At 40.8% G+C, this 18,200-nt stretch overlaps 2 protein-coding genes across 4 annotated transcripts in view; one reads left to right on the top strand and one right to left on the bottom strand.

Annotated features, from left to right (window-relative positions):
- Positions 1-8,713: 8,713 nt before the first annotated feature.
- Positions 8,714-17,335, bottom strand: MBLAC2 (metallo-beta-lactamase domain containing 2). The gene is made up of 2 exons (XM_034773163.1): positions 16,781-17,335; positions 8,714-10,190 (listed from the first exon to the last, which is right to left on the bottom strand). The coding sequence occupies exons 1-2, from the start codon at positions 17,247-17,249 to the stop codon at positions 9,805-9,807; spliced, it is 855 nt and encodes a 284-aa protein (XP_034629054.1). The 5' UTR covers positions 17,250-17,335; the 3' UTR covers positions 8,714-9,804.
- Positions 17,336-17,352: 17 nt separating this feature from the next.
- Positions 17,353-18,200, top strand: part of POLR3G (RNA polymerase III subunit G) — a 15,347-nt gene continuing 14,499 nt past the window's right edge. For 2 of the 3 annotated variants that reach the window (XM_034773164.1, XM_034773166.1), the window contains exons 1-2: positions 17,355-17,498; positions 17,617-17,745. In XM_034773164.1, the coding sequence (XP_034629055.1) occupies positions 17,626-17,745 (120 nt within the window). In that variant the 5' untranslated portion in view covers positions 17,355-17,498; positions 17,617-17,625. Of the gene's footprint in view, positions 17,746-18,200 lie in introns of all 3 variants that reach the window. The other variant, XM_034773165.1, reaches the window with a different exon arrangement.

Here is an 18,200-nt window from a genome sequence, read left to right on the forward strand (position 1 = left end):
TCCTCCTTTTCCTTACTCTCTACTACCTTGTTTAATATTTTTTCCCCTTACTCATGCACTGTTACACACAGAATGGAAGCTAACCTCTAAACCACTGGAATAGCCCCTGCATGTTGTTGGCAGCTAATGAAAGAGAGCAGCTTGAAGAACCAAATATTGATTTTTCAGAACAAATCACTGAAAATACTCTTGGATAGCACAGTGATAAGATGGTTTGAAAATAAAGAGAAACATTCTGCAGCTAGATTTGAGTAGCAGCCCTGTTAGTCTGTATCCGCAAAAAGAACAGGATGCGTCCGAAGAAGTGCTCTGTAGTCCACGAAAGCTTATGCTCTAATAAATTTGTTAGTCTCTAAGGTGCCACATATACTCCTGTTCATTCTGCAGCTATTTAGCTAAATCTTGAAATTTCTAACTTCAGATATAGTTTCACTTTCATGTTATTTTGATGTATTCTTCAGAGGGATCTGTTCCCTTTCAGTACCTTTTTAAATGTTTCTGTTGTTCTGCTAGTTATCAAAAGGACAACACTGGAAAAGGATTTCCTAAAAAAGGAGAATGATGGTTGAGCTCTAAGCTGTACATATGCAGGTAAACCACCAGATGGCGTGTATCTGTCACTTATTCAGTCACTTGTTATGAAATGACTGGTGAATCTCAATGAGTGGACAAATATGTTTACTTGCATTTACACTGGTTAGGCTTATAGCTAATGAATACTAAATAACTACTGTGTTTATAAAGGCAAGGAATAGCAGTGACAAGATACTATAATTTGGTTGTATTTTCTTTAAGGCGGTATTAACTGATTTACAATATGATTTAAAATATGAACTGACCAAACAATCACCATAACTTGAACAAACATCACTTGAAGTTCAAATAACGTTTAATTACTGTTTTCCCATTTTTCAGTTCTCCATACTTCTGCACTTCCTGGTTCCATTTGGAAGTGAAATGCTGAAATACCACACAGTACAATTTTTCAGACACGAGAGATCTTACTGAAATCACTGTAGTACTTAAGCAGTAAGTACAATAATTAAGAAACACAAAATTAGTCAAAATGGACTCTGTTCTGTCCTTAATTTAACTTTGAAAAGTTTTTTTTATTTTTCTTCATCCATAATTCCCTGCCTATGCCTTTTCCTTCTCTCCTACATCTTCATTTTTCATTTCCTTTGATTGCAGCTATTTTTCTGCTCTAAGAGCAGTTGGACTAAGGTTCATTCTGATTGCTAGTGATACATGTTTGGGACCCAGCAGTGGAGATGCCTTGTTTCCTGCTCCTGAAAATTTTATCCTTAGAAGTGAGATTTCCTATTTTTCTAGCACAATTCTCTTGCAAAGGAAGAGATGTTCCCTGATGAAAGCAGTGTTTGTTTGAGATAAAGAGAAAGTAAGATACTAGAAGTAACTGAAAAGATTATTTTTTTTTAAATTGGCAAATAAAACGTAGAGACACTCTGTGGTCATTGACTGAGGACTGCTACAACATAATACAGTTTCTGCTGTGAAGTTACAGAACACAAGGTTTAGTTTGCTATAACAAAACAATACAATTTGAATGTAGAACACTGCTCATACAAGCATCTAAAATTTCTATACATAAAAATGTACAAACCCAGAAAGCAACTGAAATAAAATTGATTTTGAAAAATATAGGGAAAAAATTACGTTCCTGTTTTTGAGAGGTACTGTGCACCTGAAGCTCCTAACATTGGACCAAACCACTGCCAACTGTTGTGAAGAGCTTTCCTCCTGCTTCACAAAAGAGTTGAGATGAATGCACACAGGAAGGAAACTATATAGCAGATCAGATGACATTACCAACTCTGCCACTTGTGTATGTTTAGCACACAATGAAGCTGAAGAAACGCTGAGAAATTTTTGACACATCACCTGCGAAACTGAGGTGTATCTCTGGGATGAGGAATGGCAATAAAGAAAACTTCCTGTTGCTAATAGAAATGGTCAATGAAAATCCTACTGAAAATTGTAACAATGTTCATGATTCTCAGAAAGCCAGCATTTGACTGAGAATCTCCAACTCATGCAAAACCATTCAGAAAGTACTGGTATCCATGTTTCATCTAGGTATGACTTTTGCTGACATCTTGGATACCCTGCAATTCAACTTCAGACCAAGACATGGCATGGAGATAGCCCTAATAATACTAAGGAATGAAGAGAGGAAAATCTCAGATTTCATAATATGTAACCTCTCCACAACTTTTGACTGTCAACTGCAAGGCATTGCTGACCCAGACATCAGAGCAATAGTGCTCTAATCATTCTTTTCCAGCCGGCTCAGAGAGTAATGATGGGCAACTGCTCCTCTTCCAGCAAAGTCTTCATTTGTGGGCTCCCACAAGGAACTATTCTGTTCCCCCTCCTCTTCAGAAACCAGGAGACCACTTGGAAAGGTGCTGAGACATGTTGTTTCATTGCCAAAAAATACACAAGACACCCAGCTTTATTTCTGATTTATTACAGATGCAACTGATACCCCCACTAATATGACACACTGGCTATATGACAAGGACAGCTTGCTCAAACTTGTCTACATGGGGAATTATTTCAGATTAGTTCCATGGGTGGACATTCTTATTCCAAAGTGAGAGTTTTATTCCAAAATGGGTTAATTCACTGAATTCACCCTATACTGGAAACCTACTCACCGCTATACTTACCTACATGCCTCCAGCTTCCATCCAGGACACCCCACACGATCCATTGTCTACAGCCAAGCTCTAAGATACAATCGCATTTGCTCCAATCCCTCAGACAGAGACAAGCACCTACAAGATCTCTATCAAGCACTCTTAAAACTAAAATACCCACCTACTGAAGTGAAAAAACAGATTGACAGAGCCAGATGAGTACCCAGAAGTCACCTCCTACCAAGACAGGCCCAACAAAGAAAATAACAGAACACCACTAGCTGTTACCTTCAGCCCCCAACTAAAGCCTCTCCAGTGCATCAAAGATCTACAACCTATCCTGAAAGATGATCCCTCACTCTCACAGATCTTGGGAGACAGACCTGTCCTCGCTTACAGACAACCCACCAACCTGAAGCAAATACTCATCAGCAACCACACATCACTGAACAAAAACACTGACCCAGGAACCTATCCTTGCAACAAAGCCCAATGCCAACTCTGTCCACATACCTATTCAAGTGACATCATCATAGGACCTAATCACATCAGCCATGCCGTCAGGGGCTTGTTTAACTGCACATCTACCAATGTGATATGCCATCATGTGCCAGTAATGCCCCACTGCCATGTGCATTGGCCAAACCAGACAGTCTCTACGCAAAAGAATTAATGGACACATCTGACATCAGGAATCATAACATTCAAAAACCAGTAGGAGAACATTTTAACCTGTGGTCATTCAATAACAGACCTGTGGGTGGCAATTTTGCAACAGAAAAGCTTCAAAAACAGACTCCATTGAGAAACAGTTGAGCTGGAATTGATATGCAAACTATTCAAGCCTAAATTGATTATATCTAGAGACTGGGAATGGCTGAGCCATTACAAACATTGAATCTATCTCCCCATGTAAATATTCTCACACTTCTTATCAAATTATCTGTACTGGGCTATCTTGATTCACTTAGTTTTTTTTTCTCTTACTTAATGGGCCTCTCAGAATTGGTAAGACAACTCCCACCTTTTCATGCTCTCTGTATGTGTATATGTATCTCCTCAATATATGTTCTATTCTATACATCCGAAGAAGTGGATGTCTATCCTCAAATCCACGAAAGCCTATCCTCAAATAAATTTGTTAGGCTCTAAGGTGCCACAAGTACTCCAGTTCTTTTGCGGATACTAACACGGCTGCTACTCTGAAACCTGTCACTGAATTTATGTAATTTGAAATAATGCACTCTTATTCTGGGATAAAAGCCTCCACACGTGGAGTTAATCACGAATAGTTAAATCTGCTTTACATTCACCCCCCCCCCTTTTATTCTGGATTAATTTTCACATGTAGACAATCCCTAAGACTGAAATGTTGGTAACTGAAAGAGGAAAATGCTTTCAAGATATTATAGGAGATGGAATGAGTGGAATTTTACCTCTAGAAATAAGAAAATGTGGAAATATGCCACTGAGGTTGAAAAATAAATCTTCTCAGTGGAAGATAGTAAACTTCACATACAATGCTCAATTGAACCAAGCAACTGCATATATGATGTCTGATGCCTAAACTGAATGGATATTTCCTATTTTATCAGTTGGGTTAAATGTCAACACCAGTGTGATGCAATCAACAGAAAACATTCTTGGCAATAAAACAAAATCAGACTTGGAAAATCATTGAACATGAGGCTTGTATGGAAGAACAGGGAATTGGATATGTTTGTAATGATGCAATTCAGCCTAATGATATACATTTAAATAAAGATAGACCCTTTTCTCCAGGCACAGACATCTTCATCTTTTATATTGACACACCAGAAAGACCTAAGATGAGTCAGAGGGATTTTAGTGTGAGTGTAACAGTAATTCAGTGGTCCCCATCTATGTGCACCCGTATACTGACCGGCAGACGAGCATCCGCCAAAATGCTGCCGACAAGCAGCGTCTTCCAGAGGCGTCACCGCCGAAAATTGGCAGCATTTCAGTGGCGACGCCTCTGGATGACGCTGCTTGTCGGCAGCATTTTGGTGGCGACGCCTATTGACATTGCCCGCTTCTCGGCGGCATTTCAGCGGATGCTCATCCGCCAGCCATGGTCCACGGTGGCTGAAAAAGGTTGGGGACCACTGCAGTAAACTTACAAATTATTTTCTTAAGAGTGCCTGGGGATCTCCCTTGCCCACTGTCCACTTGGCCAGTGCTCACTGGATGTTAAGTGTTAGTGTTAAGTAAATGTTTTCTTTTTAAATCTGTGAATATGATGATGGTTTTTTATGTGCATATAGAGGCCATGTATACTACATTGTATTAAGTATAGGGTTAGATTGTAACGCTAAAACTAAAAGCCTTTGTACGTGGGATCTTTATATACATGTTACATTGAAACTACTGTATTCTCTATATCAGTGGTTCTCAATTTTTTTTTTCCCCCACGGACAACTTGAAAATTGCTGAGGGTTTCAGCAGACCACTTATTGATCTTTCCAAATGTTGTTTGTACCGTTAGCTAACTATTGTAAAGCGCTTTGGATAAAAGTGCTATATAAAAAAAACTAACTGTTTTTGTTGTACAAATAAAAGCACACAACTCATTTAATATCACTAGTCTTACCTTTCTAATGCGATGAATGTGCCTCTCTTTCCTGCCATGGCAGCCCCCAAGCTGGGGCTGGGAAGGAGAGGGGTCGCCACTGGGCTGGGAAGGGGGGGCAGGTCTCTCCCTCTCTCCCCCACCACGGTAGCCCAAGCTGGGAAGGAGGGCCGTCTCTCCCTGGCAGCCGCAGCCCTGGGGTGGGGAAAGTCGCCTCTTTCTCTGGCCACCGCAGCCCTGCACATCCCAAATTACCCCCACCCCCACTGTCCCCTCCCACCTACCCCTTATTCCCCCCAAGGCCACCACCTCACCTTACATGTGCATCTTTTCTCCAGGGTACAGGCACCTAATTAGTGGAGTCACAGCTCCACTAATTAGGTGGATGGTCTTTCATTCTCTTGTGCGTGCCTGGGCGGCTACACATCTTAGAGGGAACTATCTGCAGACCACCTGAATGGAGCTCACAGACCACAGTTTGAGAACCTCTGCTCTATATGTGTTAGGTATGTTATGCAGTCTGTCTTATTTTGCTGCACCACTTTATTGTATAATTCTTTTTTTTTATTAAATCCTATGCATCTTTTCTTGCTTTAGTAAACTTTTTAAAAATTATTTCTGTTCAATAAATTTCATTTTCAAAGAATTTCTGCTTCTGTCAATCCTTGAGCAGAAGTCTGTATCAGTGTCCTTTCAGGGGTTAGCAAGACTAGTTTTCCCTGGGAAGCCCTCTGCAGGTCAGAGATAAGCCCCCTGGTAAAACACTGGCAATTCCTTTCAGGCGGGCCACCACCTTGTTACCCTTTTGTTAAATTAGAAGCGCTATTGTAGGCTAATTTAATTGGCACCTAAAATTTGGCATCTAAAATTTAGGATAACACGTCCTCCACATCCTTTTGTTTGTGTAAAACTATACTTCCTATTTTTGGGGATGCTTCCTGGCAGCAGTCTTTTTCTAATAAAAAGAAAATTGTATTATATAATCATGTGTGGATTTTGTTGAAAGAAACTTAAGATGCTTTTTTTTGTACAAACACATTACTAAAGAAAGGACCAAATCATGTCTTGCAGCATCTGTCCATCATGAGTACGTTTATAGTGCAGTTTACATTAGGATAGAAATGTAATTATAAAATTTACATTTACTATCCTCTTCCATTTGAACAAAGATCTTAATTTTTCTGTTATTAAGGAAAAATATTCCATTTAAAATATATACTAAAATACATTAAGGCACAGGAGCTAGTTATTCTATTCTACTCTGCACTGGTAAGGCCACAGCTGGAGCACTGTGTTCTGTTTTAGGTGACACACTTTACAAAAGATGTGGACAAATTGGAGAGAGCCCAGAGAAGAGCAACAAAAATGCTAGACAGTTTAGAAAACGACTTATGAGGAAAGGTTAAATACTGGGCATGTTTAGTCTTGAGAAAACAGTACGTGTGTATGACTTGATAAGTCTTTAAACCGATTAAGGGCTATTGTAAAGATGACAGCCCTGTCCATTGAAGGTAGGGCAAAAAGTAATTGGCTTAATCTACAGCAAGGGAGATTTTAGATTTAGATACTGAGGAAAACTTTGTAACTATAAGGATAGTTAGGTACCGGAATAGGCTTCAAGGGAGGTTGTGGAATCACTGTCATTACAGGATTTTAAGAACAGGTTAGACAAACACCTTAGATATATACTGTACTTGGTGGTTGGCTGGACTGGGTGACTGCAATCCCTTCCAGCTCTATATTTCTATGATTCTAATACATATGAAAATTATAACTGGATACTATTATGATAACACTTTTATTATGAGTATCCATGGCAAAATAAGATGCAATACAGTTTTATCTAGAAAACAGAGAGCCAACATCAGTAAAGTTCTGATAGAAGACAGACCAAGTTTAATATTTTCTGTAAAACCTCCACAATATTGAAAACAAACTTAACACAGACAGCACTTCCGACTTTTTACAAACAACAATTCTAAACACCCCAAGTTTTGCTATACTTAAACTTAACCGATTTTAAATATATTTAATCAAAGTAATGTGAAAGGGACACTGTCAAACTCTTAAGATCAAAATCTGACAAAAAAAATAGTCAGAGAGGAAGGCCTCCAGATATTTTATAGAGAGGATATTACTTGCCTAACAAGTTATTTCTTATAATTTAAAAATAGTTGCTATTTTAAGATCCACAAAACTATGATTTTCTGTGCATCTGGAGCAGCAGTATACTATTAAACACCAGTCCAAGACTGTATTTATATTGGGTCTATTACTGATTTAGGCAAAAATTAATGGAGGAAGAAATCTGACAATTACTGATATTTACTGATATTATTGATAATTACTGCTCTTTGACACTGGCAAAACACCCAGTGAAGTCAAGGACTCTGTAGTATGAAATAGTTGATGCTGGAGCACAAATTCTGTGTTTAAACAGTACAAAACATCCTTTCTTAGCAGTTACAGAATCAAGGAGTCCTGTTCCAACAGCTGCTGCAAGTCACCCAGACAATTCAATGCAAATCCAACCTTCTTTGGTAGCTACAATATGCTTTTTCAGGCATTTTGAATTTTCTGCTTCCCACAACAGTTCTCCAACTGCCAACCTGCCTGCTTTCCAGAATAATGCTCATTGCAGTCTAAATACATGTGGATAAGAGAAAATGTCAGTCAACTGAAAAGAAGAGAGGCCATGATCTGAAGTTTATTTTGTGGCCCTTCACTAAGTGACTGACTTTTCAGGCCCACTTTTTTTGCCTTTCTTTTCTGGTATTAAAGAAAAGTAGCAACTGAGTTAAATAGCTTCATGACTGAAGTTAGTTCAGGAAGAATTATCATCCACAGTAAACGTTCCTTCACATAATCACATAAAGGAATTTAGATTTCTTCCTCAAACATCCCCTCCCCCCCCCAAAAAAAAAACAAAAAAACAGAACATATAATTGCTAACCTGTCCTCTGACTAGCCACAGTCTAGTGCAGGGGTAGGCAACCTATGGCACGTGTGCCGAAGGCAGCACGTGAGCTGATTTTCAGTGGCACTCACACTGCCCAGGTCCTGGTCACCGGTCGGGGGGGGCTCTGCATTTAATTTTAAATGAAGCTTCTTAAACATTTTAAAAACCTTATTTACTTTACATACAACAATAGTTTAGTTATATATTATAGATGTATAGAAAGAGACCTAAAAACGTTAAAATGTATTACTGGCACGCAAAACCTTAAATCAGAGTGAATAAATGAAGAATCGGCACACTACTTCTGAAAGGTTGCCGACCCCTGGTCTAGTGGATCTGTCCTGCCCACTTACAGTTTTGCTTCAGCTTACATTAAATAGGCACTGTTAAAATCTAAATAAATGTGTCATGCTTTTATTAAACTCTTTGTAGTGCTGCTTTTGGTGAAGAATATATGAAGTAAACAGCCACAAGAGGAGAGATGATTTACATAAGATCTTCACTTCCATAACTTCTGGGCAAGAATGCTTATTAATTTGTGAGTAGTTTCCATAGCAGACCATTCTTTCTCCCAAAATTTATGTTAGGTCAGAAAGGCCATAGATATTTTCTTCTGAATAGAGCCCAAAATATAGTTTGGTATGATCACATAAAACCATCTCTTCGTATAAAGTCAACTGCAAACAAAGTAGTAGGTTAATTTTTAAAACTCCACTTAAACATCGTGGATACAATAAATTTGCTAAACTGGAAAAACAAAATTTGAAAACAAAACTGTCAAACTTGTTAGGAAGGTAAAATATAAAAATAATCAGACAGTGTCCATTTAAATTGTTAAATAATTATGCACATATAAACTAACTTGTTTAACATCATTTAAAATAACACTTCAATTTTAATGAAGAAATGATTATATGTCTTAGCAATTTTCATGGATGCATTTAATCTGTTTTAGGAACAACAGACTCAAAAGTAATGCACTTTACTTCTTCAAAAAGCAACAATATGTACTGAAATAGTTTATAAACAAATAGTAAACAGTTCAAGTTACATTCACTTAAAAGTAATAAACAATGTACTGGACGTTGAATTCAGTATTTATAATAGGACAATGGAGTGTTACAGCTATCTTTTCAAATATAGCACTAACAGCTAAATTACATTTCAGCCATTTTAAAAATACACTTTAAACACAAATTGAGCCTTTAACCTAACATCACATAAAAACAGTTAAGTTTCAGGCATAAATGTCAAACTTTTCATTTTGGCATATCATACATATCCATCAGAATAATATCAAAAATAAAACAATATATTTCAAACTGCAGTCTAATGGCATTCATAAATCATGTGCAAACATGCCTTGAAAAACAGAAAGAAAAGATAGATAGTAGCTTTTGCATAGCTATAGCTGAAGTTAATTTTATAAAATAAAAAAGCAAGCAAAAATAAGAATCTTTATGACTCATTCATTATCAGTCTGCTTTTTCTTTAATAACACACACTGCTTTTGTTTGCTTTCTATCAACACTAGCTCACAAGCCATTTGGTTTTACAATAGTTTGGTTTGATATTGACAAAAACAACCGACACTAAGAGGTGACTCTAGAATTTGTCACATGAAGAGCTAAACTTGCAATGGACCTCATGGCACAGGTAGAAACTTTGTGACAAACTCCAGCTTTTGAAATGTAGTTGGAAGCTAAACGATATAGCCTTTCAGCTCCAAAGGTGTTAAAATGCCCTGGAAGCACCTTCTCCACAAGACCTCTGTCCACTAATTCTATAAGACGCTCACAACTTGTGACATAATCACTTATCTTGCTGTAGGGAAGCCAGTCAATCATCGATCCATCATAAACAACATCTCCGCTGAACAATATCTTCTGATCTCTGTCGTGTAAGCAAATACTTCCTCTTGAATGACCAGGCATATGCATGACAGTCAGTTGTCGGTCACCAAGGTTGATTACGTCCCCTACAGATTTAAATATATTAAGGGAAAATATATGCATTTATTATGCATTGTAAGCCAAAACCAAAGTGTATACAGAGATCTATGCAGTAAGCAAATTATATATCTTCTAAAACAGAGGTCAGCAACCTTCGGCACGCGGCTCGCCAGGGTAAGCACCCTGGCGGGCCGGGCCAGTTTTATTTACCTGCTGACGCGGCAGGTTCGGCCGATCGCGGCCCCCACTGGCCGCGGTTCGCCGTCCTGGGCCAATGGGGGCAGCGAGAAGTGGCGCGGGCGAGCGATGTGCTGGCCGCGGCTTCTCGTCGCCCCCATTGGCCCGGGACAGCAAACCGTGGCCAGTGGGGGCCGCGATCGGCCGAACCTACCGCGTCAACAGGCAAATAAAACTGGCCCGGCCCGCCAGGGTGCTTACTCTGGCGAGCCGCGTGCCGAATGTTGCCGACCCCTGCTCTAAAAAGACCAAACATTGGAAAGAAAATGTGGAATGGGACTTAATTTTTAATCAGGTGATCTGAACTATGAAGAAATTTGGGCAGAAAGAAACATACATTCTAAAAATCTACTGATTTCCCAACTTCGGTTTCTCCTGCATTTTTAATACCGAGGATTTTATGGTCTTTCAAAATTTATTGTTATTTAGCTATCTCTCTGGACTCCAACACAGTTATTTTGAGATCTGCAGTGACAGAACAATGTACATGATTACAATGGAAGCAAAATTGGCTCCCAAATATACTACTTTTGAGAATACCAGTATTGACTAAGATATACGAAATTAAAGGAAAGTTGGAGTAGTCATATTTTAGTTCATATTCAAAACAAATTTTTAAGATCTGTTTCACTATCACTAATAGCCATTGCATTGATAGTTTCAGCAGAAGCTCAGGTTGATGATGTAGAACAGGTCAGACAATATAGCTAATTCAGCATTTGAACGTTGATTTTCTATTCATTTTTTTTTTAAATCTCTAGTTAATTTAAAAGAAGTGGTTAAAAGTAAGATTTACAGCTTCAAAGCCTAGTCTGTCCCTGCTCTCATAGTCAGGACTTACTTCAACAAATACCTCCATAAAAGCTGCTGATTAAAGAGTGATATTAACTAATTCTAAAGGAAATTCCATCATCTTCCACAACCTAAAGGATGGCAAACATGATACAGGACCTACATAATGACTGTGGTGAAGCTAATTTAAAATAAGAAGGATATTTAACACGCCATCATGCACGAGGTAATCCAAAGACTAAGGAGAAATTACAAAACATCTAGTCCTAGCCAGGGAATCGAATGGGAACCGACGAACCAGTTCATACCAGTATTTTTACCTGAACTAGAACCAAACCTGAACCATGAATTTGTCCTACCTACTGAACTTGAACTTTAAAATAATTATTTGGGTTTCTGGTTAAAATAAAGGTTTCATATTTTTTTTAGGCTTAATATTAAAAAACTACTGTGATCTTATCTTGTCTTGTTTTATAAAGTAACAAATAGGCATACCTGAAGGCATGCCTCAGTATAACAAGACCAAAATGAGGCCTACAAGAGTGGGAAGGAAGATGAGAAGCTTAGGAACTGCTTGCACAACACATGTGGAAGCAGTGGATCCAAAGAATGATAGAAGGTCCATCTCTGAGACTTCCCACTGGGGAGAGAAGATGTGGAATGATCCCTGGTCCCAGAAGTTAACAATACCTTTTTCCTTGTACTTGAAGAGAGTTAATGGCTACCCAACCCTTCTCCCCCTTAGCCAGGCCTCCTCCCACCCATCCCCAACATTGCAGCAGCTCCCCCTCCAGTTGCCCAACTTATCCTTTCACTGAAAAGATCCAATATGGATGGGCAAATATTAGAAGATATTATTTTAGTTCTCTCAAACAAATTGTTGATTTAAAAAAAAACTGTTTAGTTGACAACGCAAAACCACTAGGAAAATGCATGTAAAGTTAAAGTTAAAAAATAAATAAATGGTCAAAATTCAAAAGAGTTTCCATTTTAAGTTTGAACTCTTTTTTAAATTTATTTCCACTGAAACTAAAATTTTATTTGAACTGGCTCAAACCAGTAATCGAACCGTTATTTTTGTTTGGTGGCTTGAACTGGAACAAAACCCAGTTCCTGGGCCAGTAGTCGCCACGCTCTGGCAATTCATCTCTGAAGGCAGCACAGAAGTAAGGGTGGCAATACCGTGACAAACTTACAATAACCAGATTTCCTGGGGTAGACTAGATTTCCATGGCCATGAATTTGATAGGGCCCTACTTATCACTGCTGCTATGCCAGGCCAAAGGTTTGAGATCTCACCAATATCACAACATTAAAACTCAATGCAGATTTGACTACCCGGTGCATAGCATAGGGAAATAGTATTGTCTCTACGTGAAAATTTGCTACCCAGTTAGGTAGTTTCAAGTTTTTCGGGGGACTATTGGTGTTAGCCAAACTCCCTTTTGAGGATATGTATGGAAGGCCTAGATAATAGTTTAATAGCATGAACACTGATAATTTTATATAGAAGATACAGAATAGCCAAAGTGGTGAACCAGATGATCGTGGCAATGAGGAAGTTGGAGCTGTGAAGTGCTCCAATGGGCTTCCCAGACCCAAAATAACATCATACTAGAAAGAAAATTTAAAGAAGAGGCTAAAGAAACGGACAGCATGTAACAGCCCGAATTCAAAGAGGAGGAAAGCACTTGCCGAATTAAGGCGCAATCATCAGAGTGGCTTGAAGAAAATTAAGTACACCAGGAGGGTAGCAACAAAAAAACGCAAGGATAAAACAAAGACTATTTAGGCTAAAAATCAGTGAAATTTTAGACAGGATGAACAAATTAAAGTGGCATTAGTAGTCTGAGAGATTACATATGACTAATTTCAGAGTAGCAGCCGTGTTAGTCTGTATCCGCAAAAAGAACAGGAGTACTAACAAATTTATCTGAGCATAAGCTTTCGTGGGCTACAGCCCACTTCTTCGGATGCATGGAAAAAACTAACCTCAATTAATTGTTAGGGCTGATAAATTACATAGGTCACAAAATTCAGAGCTAAAGTGTCTAACAATGTTAACTCTGCCTTGTTGCTTACCTTGTATATTATGGTATACATTTGTTATCCAACAACAACAGTGCTATTTTACACATACAAACATCAAGGCAAAGTACTACATACACGTAAAATGGCTAAATTGATGCTGTTTCAGAAAAATCAGAGTTAAGGTTTCCAACTGCTGCAATGTTTTAAGTGTAGACCTGCCCTGAGACTCTGAACTGGTAAGACCCTTAATTTGCCTCACTATACTCTCGTATCTGTATACAGTGTAATAAACTTTACAGAGAGCTTCTAATGTTTTGTTTCTTTTAAATCTGCAATCCAGCTCTTGTAAATCAACAAACAACACAACTCTTCATAAGGCACAGAATCAGCATGGAGGTTATCACAAACAGTTCTAGGACCAAGGAGTTCAAATAATCCAAATACCACGGAATTGGTTTCTTAAAAAGAGAATGGTATCTATTAATATTAAAACTAAAATCATTCAAATAGAGGAAGAAGAGAAGTGTTCACATTTTAACAACAATTTCAGACAAGACAAGGAAAAACAGTTGAAACTGAATAATTTATACTAAGTGGGATTATAAATAGGTATAGAATAAGAAAAGGCTAGACAGTGTAGTCAACAGGTGATTACACAGCTAAAAGTTGACTTCCCCAACCTTGTACCACTCGCCACTTTCCAAAAATAAAGGGTTTTTATTGCTAAAGTGGACGGGGCAGCACAACAATCCAACTAAACATAATTTATTACAATTTTAACACTTTCAAAATTTTAAACTATTGCTTACAATAAGGAGAAATCAATCCCCAATTTTAATTATTTTCATATACACATTTGTTTTATAACTAGCTCTCTTACCAGTAGGCTGAAGTATGCAACTCAAAAGCCTCCCTGGTTTCAGATATTTACCAGCTCCTTTCTTTTCATCTGGTTAGATTCCATTTTCTTTCAAAATGAAGGTCGCAGCCCAAACAAGCCTCATCAGGAGAATAATCCTAACTGACAATCATCTGTGATATAGTGTATCACAGATTTGAAACCTTATTTTTCACTGTATATTCTCTATCAGTTTTCTTTGCCGCTGAGAAAGGAATAAAGCTAAATTCGCTTCCTTTGCTCTGAGATCAATGGGGGGGAAGATATAGGTATACCTATTAATCATATTGTTAATGCAATAGAGGGAGATTTCTCAGGGTACGTCTATACTTACCCGCTGGTTCGGCGGCAAGCAATCGATCTTCTGGGATCAATTTATCACGTCTTGTCTAGACGTGATAAATCAATCCCGGAAGTGCTCGCCGTCGATGCCGGTAATCCTGCTCCACGAGAGGAGTAGGCGGAGTTGACGGGGGAGCCTGCCTGCAGCATGTGGACCCACGGTAAGTACCTTTAAGTTCGAACTAAGATATTTCAACTTCAGCTACGTTATTCACGTAGCTGAAGGTGCGTATCTTAGTTCGAACTGGGGGCTTAGTGTGGACCAGCCCTCAGTATAAAATAATTGAGGGGGAGTTGAGCCTTCGGAATCTCAGATCTTCCCCACTTTTGTTATCTGTAAGTCAATTCCAATGCCCATCCAACTAACAAACCAAACTCCAAATACAAAAGCTAACACAGGTCAAAAGAAATTCTGAAAGAAAATTCACCATGAAATTTTCATATTAACAGATAATGTTGAATTATTACTTCCATCATGAAACTGTATATTAGGGTAATCAATTATTTCTTGTCAAGGTCCAAATTTCTTGGTCAAGGTATAGTCAAGGTCCAGACTCCAGAGAAAATAATACAAAACCAGTAATGAAAATAAGTAGTAAATGAAAAGATTTTGCAATCTGTTCAAAAGCATCTGACAATCCAGTTTTGTCCCCCGGGGCTGCCTTGACTACCCCTGCTGTACATGATGGAAGCATGCATCATCACATCATCTCCAAATTATTGGTGACTGATAGACAATTCTCGCCTTAGATCCAGATTCTATTCACCCTCAGTGAAAAGACTTCCTGTAACAGAAGAGCCAAAACTGAGAGGTGACACCATTCCTGGCAGTGTTATCAGCAGCTTGCTCCCCATAGGATCTGGTTAGATCAAAGAGGAGCATTATAATTTTTTCCCTCTGTTCCCCAGAGGTATGCAGGAAAGTCAGAATTGTAACAGACGTGGAAGAATATTTTTTGCCTTATTCAGCTGATAAAAATAATTTCCTTTAGTAAACCACAGACCTGATTCTCCACTACCCTGCACCCTGTGCAGTCATTCATGTGAAAAGGGGGTGTAAAACAATACCAAAATCAGAATTCTCTCAGACTCATATTGCTATTAGCATTTTACACCTTTGCACAGGTGTAGAAGACTGACAAAGCCAAGGCTGCAGAGAATCTAGCCCTTTAGCTGAAATTGAGGTACACTGATTCACAGGCACTATATAGACATGCACCATAAACATACATCCTGATGCATTATATATGATTCACTTCATATAAATTGACTGATTACTATATGTAGTACAAACATATATGAAAACACCACAGATACAACATATCATCATATCCACTGATGCCCTTTATATTAAAAAAATGTTTTATATTCGAGTGCCGTACAATATACTAACACTATAAACGTTAAGTATATATTTAGATACATATAAACATGATGCACTGTTTATAAGCTGATGTTTAATCTAGTAGCACTAAACACAGGTGAACTGACGCAGGCAGGGCCGGCCCCCTGCTCTGGCTTTTTTGCTGTCCCAGGCAAAAAAGCCTCCCTCCGCCCCCCGCAGGGGAGCGGCGGGAGGAGGGCGGTGCGCCCAGCCGCGGCCCCGCTCTCCCCAGCCAGCCAGAGCGCCGGGGGGAGGGCGGCGAGCCCAGCTGTGGCCCCGCTCTCCCCGGGTGAGCGCCGCCCCCCTCCAGGTGCCGCCCCAAGCACATGCTTGGAGGGCTGGTGCCTGGAGCCAGCCCTGGATGCAGGTAAACAACAGATGTGCACACATGGATGTGTATTAAAGACGCAAACACAGCATATGCACACCTCCCACATACAGTAGTACAGACACACAGTCTCACACAGATATACTTTCTTATACCCCCGAAACACGCACAGTAAGGCACGCACATGCAGGTGAACCTCCTGAGCCCATCTCTCCAGGCATACACATGCTGGGTATCAGTGTAGAAATGTACTATACAGATACAACACACACTGATGCACCTACATCCTGTTGCCTTACAGAGATGCACAACTCACCCTCTTAGCCCCACTTTACTTACACACAGATACGTAGGTGCTGGTAACCTACACAAGCGTCCAGCTCAACCTCTTCGTGTGTGCAAGCACACGCACGCATACATGCCCAACAGACACAACTCAGCCCATCCCACCCGCCTTACACACACCCCTATAAAGACGCCAGCTCACGTGCCCTATGGAGCCGTCTCTGCCCCGCTCACCCTCCCCGCCGCATGAAGACCCCACTCTTCTCCCTCACACACATCCCGCCCCCCGGCGGAGCGGGGCTGCCCGCCTGTCCCTTACCCTCCTGTAGGATGTGGGTGGGCTGCACGGGCTGCACTCGGAACTGCCGGGCGCTCCAGCCGGGGCTAGGCGGCCGCACCACCTCGCTATCCGACAGCCAGGTGACAGTCTCGTAGTTGTCCCCGCGGAGCAGCGCGCCCGCCTCGGCGCTGTGCACCGCCACCTCGTCGAACTGGTGCAGCCCGCCCGCGTGATCGAAGTGTACATGGGTGGCCACGGCCAGCAGCGGCCTCCTGCCCCCGCCCGCCGCCTCCGCCTCCCCGGGCCCGGCGCCCGGCCCCAGCAGCCCTGCCGAGTGGAGGTAGTCGGGCAGGCTGCGTAGCCCCAGGCCGGTGTCTATCACCACGTCGCGCTCCGAGCCCCGCACCAGCCAGATGTTGGCTCGGTTGCCGGACTCGTAGAACCGCTCCTGGATCCAGTAGATGCCGCCGCCCAGGGGCTTGTGCGCGAACCACTCCAGCGCCGACATGCCGGGCCGCACACAGCCCCGCACTGCGAGGCCACCGCCCCCCAGGAGGAGCCTGCGCGGCGCCCCGACACACTGCGGGCTGCGGCAGCGTAGCCGGCGGCGGGGCTGGCTGACACGTGTTCTCATCTTTTTTAAGTTCTCAGTTTTAAAACAGCCTCACAGTTTTGATTAAAAACGAAAAATGGAGTCTTGAGTCCAGTTTGATTTCTAGACAGAAGTATTTTTTTTCCAAGCTGGAGATCACAATTGGTATGACTCTTGCAATTTAAAAAATACCTTTTCTTAGTCCTTGACTTTTTTCCATCTTAATTTTGGCTTTATTTTTTGTGATACAACTAGAATCTAACAAAGGGTGTAATATTTTTAGTAACTCCAAATGGCTGGGTCAGGGAAAGGAAGAGGACGTGCTGCATTTACTTTCAACGTCGAGGCTATTGGCTTTGCCAAAGGTGAAACGCTACCTGAAGTAGCATTCAAGCCCCCTCCACTGTTTCCTGTAAGTACAGAAGCTTAATTTTAAGAGCTTGTTGCATGTCTGTGTAATGTACTTCATTTTCATATTCAGGTAGTGAGGTTAAATGTGTGGAAAAATCCTAAACACTATCAATCAGTTTTGAAAGTAACTAGTCCATGTAACCTAGGGTTACCATACGTGCTCTTTTTCCCGGACATGTCCGGCTTTTCGGCAGTCAACCCCCCGTCCGGGGGGAATCACCAAAAAGCCAAACATGTCCGGGAAAATGGCGGCTCTGCTCCTCCCCGACTCTTCGGCTCTGTTTAAGAGCCGGGCTGCCCGAGCGCTATGGGCTTCAGGCAGCCCTCTTGCCTCCGGACCCCAGCCGCCGGCCGGGCACTTCCCCTCCCGGGCTCCGGCGGCGCAGGGTCCGGAGGCACGGGGGCTGCCCGAAGCCGGTAGCAGTCGGGCAGCCCGGCTCTTAAACAGAGCCGAAG

The sequence above is a fragment of the Trachemys scripta genome, chromosome 6 (assembly GCF_013100865.1).
Source record: "Trachemys scripta elegans isolate TJP31775 chromosome 6, CAS_Tse_1.0, whole genome shotgun sequence".
NCBI classification, from domain to species: domain Eukaryota; kingdom Metazoa; phylum Chordata; order Testudines; family Emydidae; genus Trachemys; species Trachemys scripta.

Coding starts and splice junctions, on each gene's coding strand:
- MBLAC2 (XM_034773163.1), bottom strand. CDS start 17,249: ATGTCGGCGCTGGAGTGGTTCGCGCACAAGCCCCTGGGCGGCGGCATC. Junction 10,191..16,780: donor CACCCACATCCTACAGGAGG/GTAAGGGACAGG, acceptor TTAAATCTGTAG/GGGACGTAATCAACCTTGGT.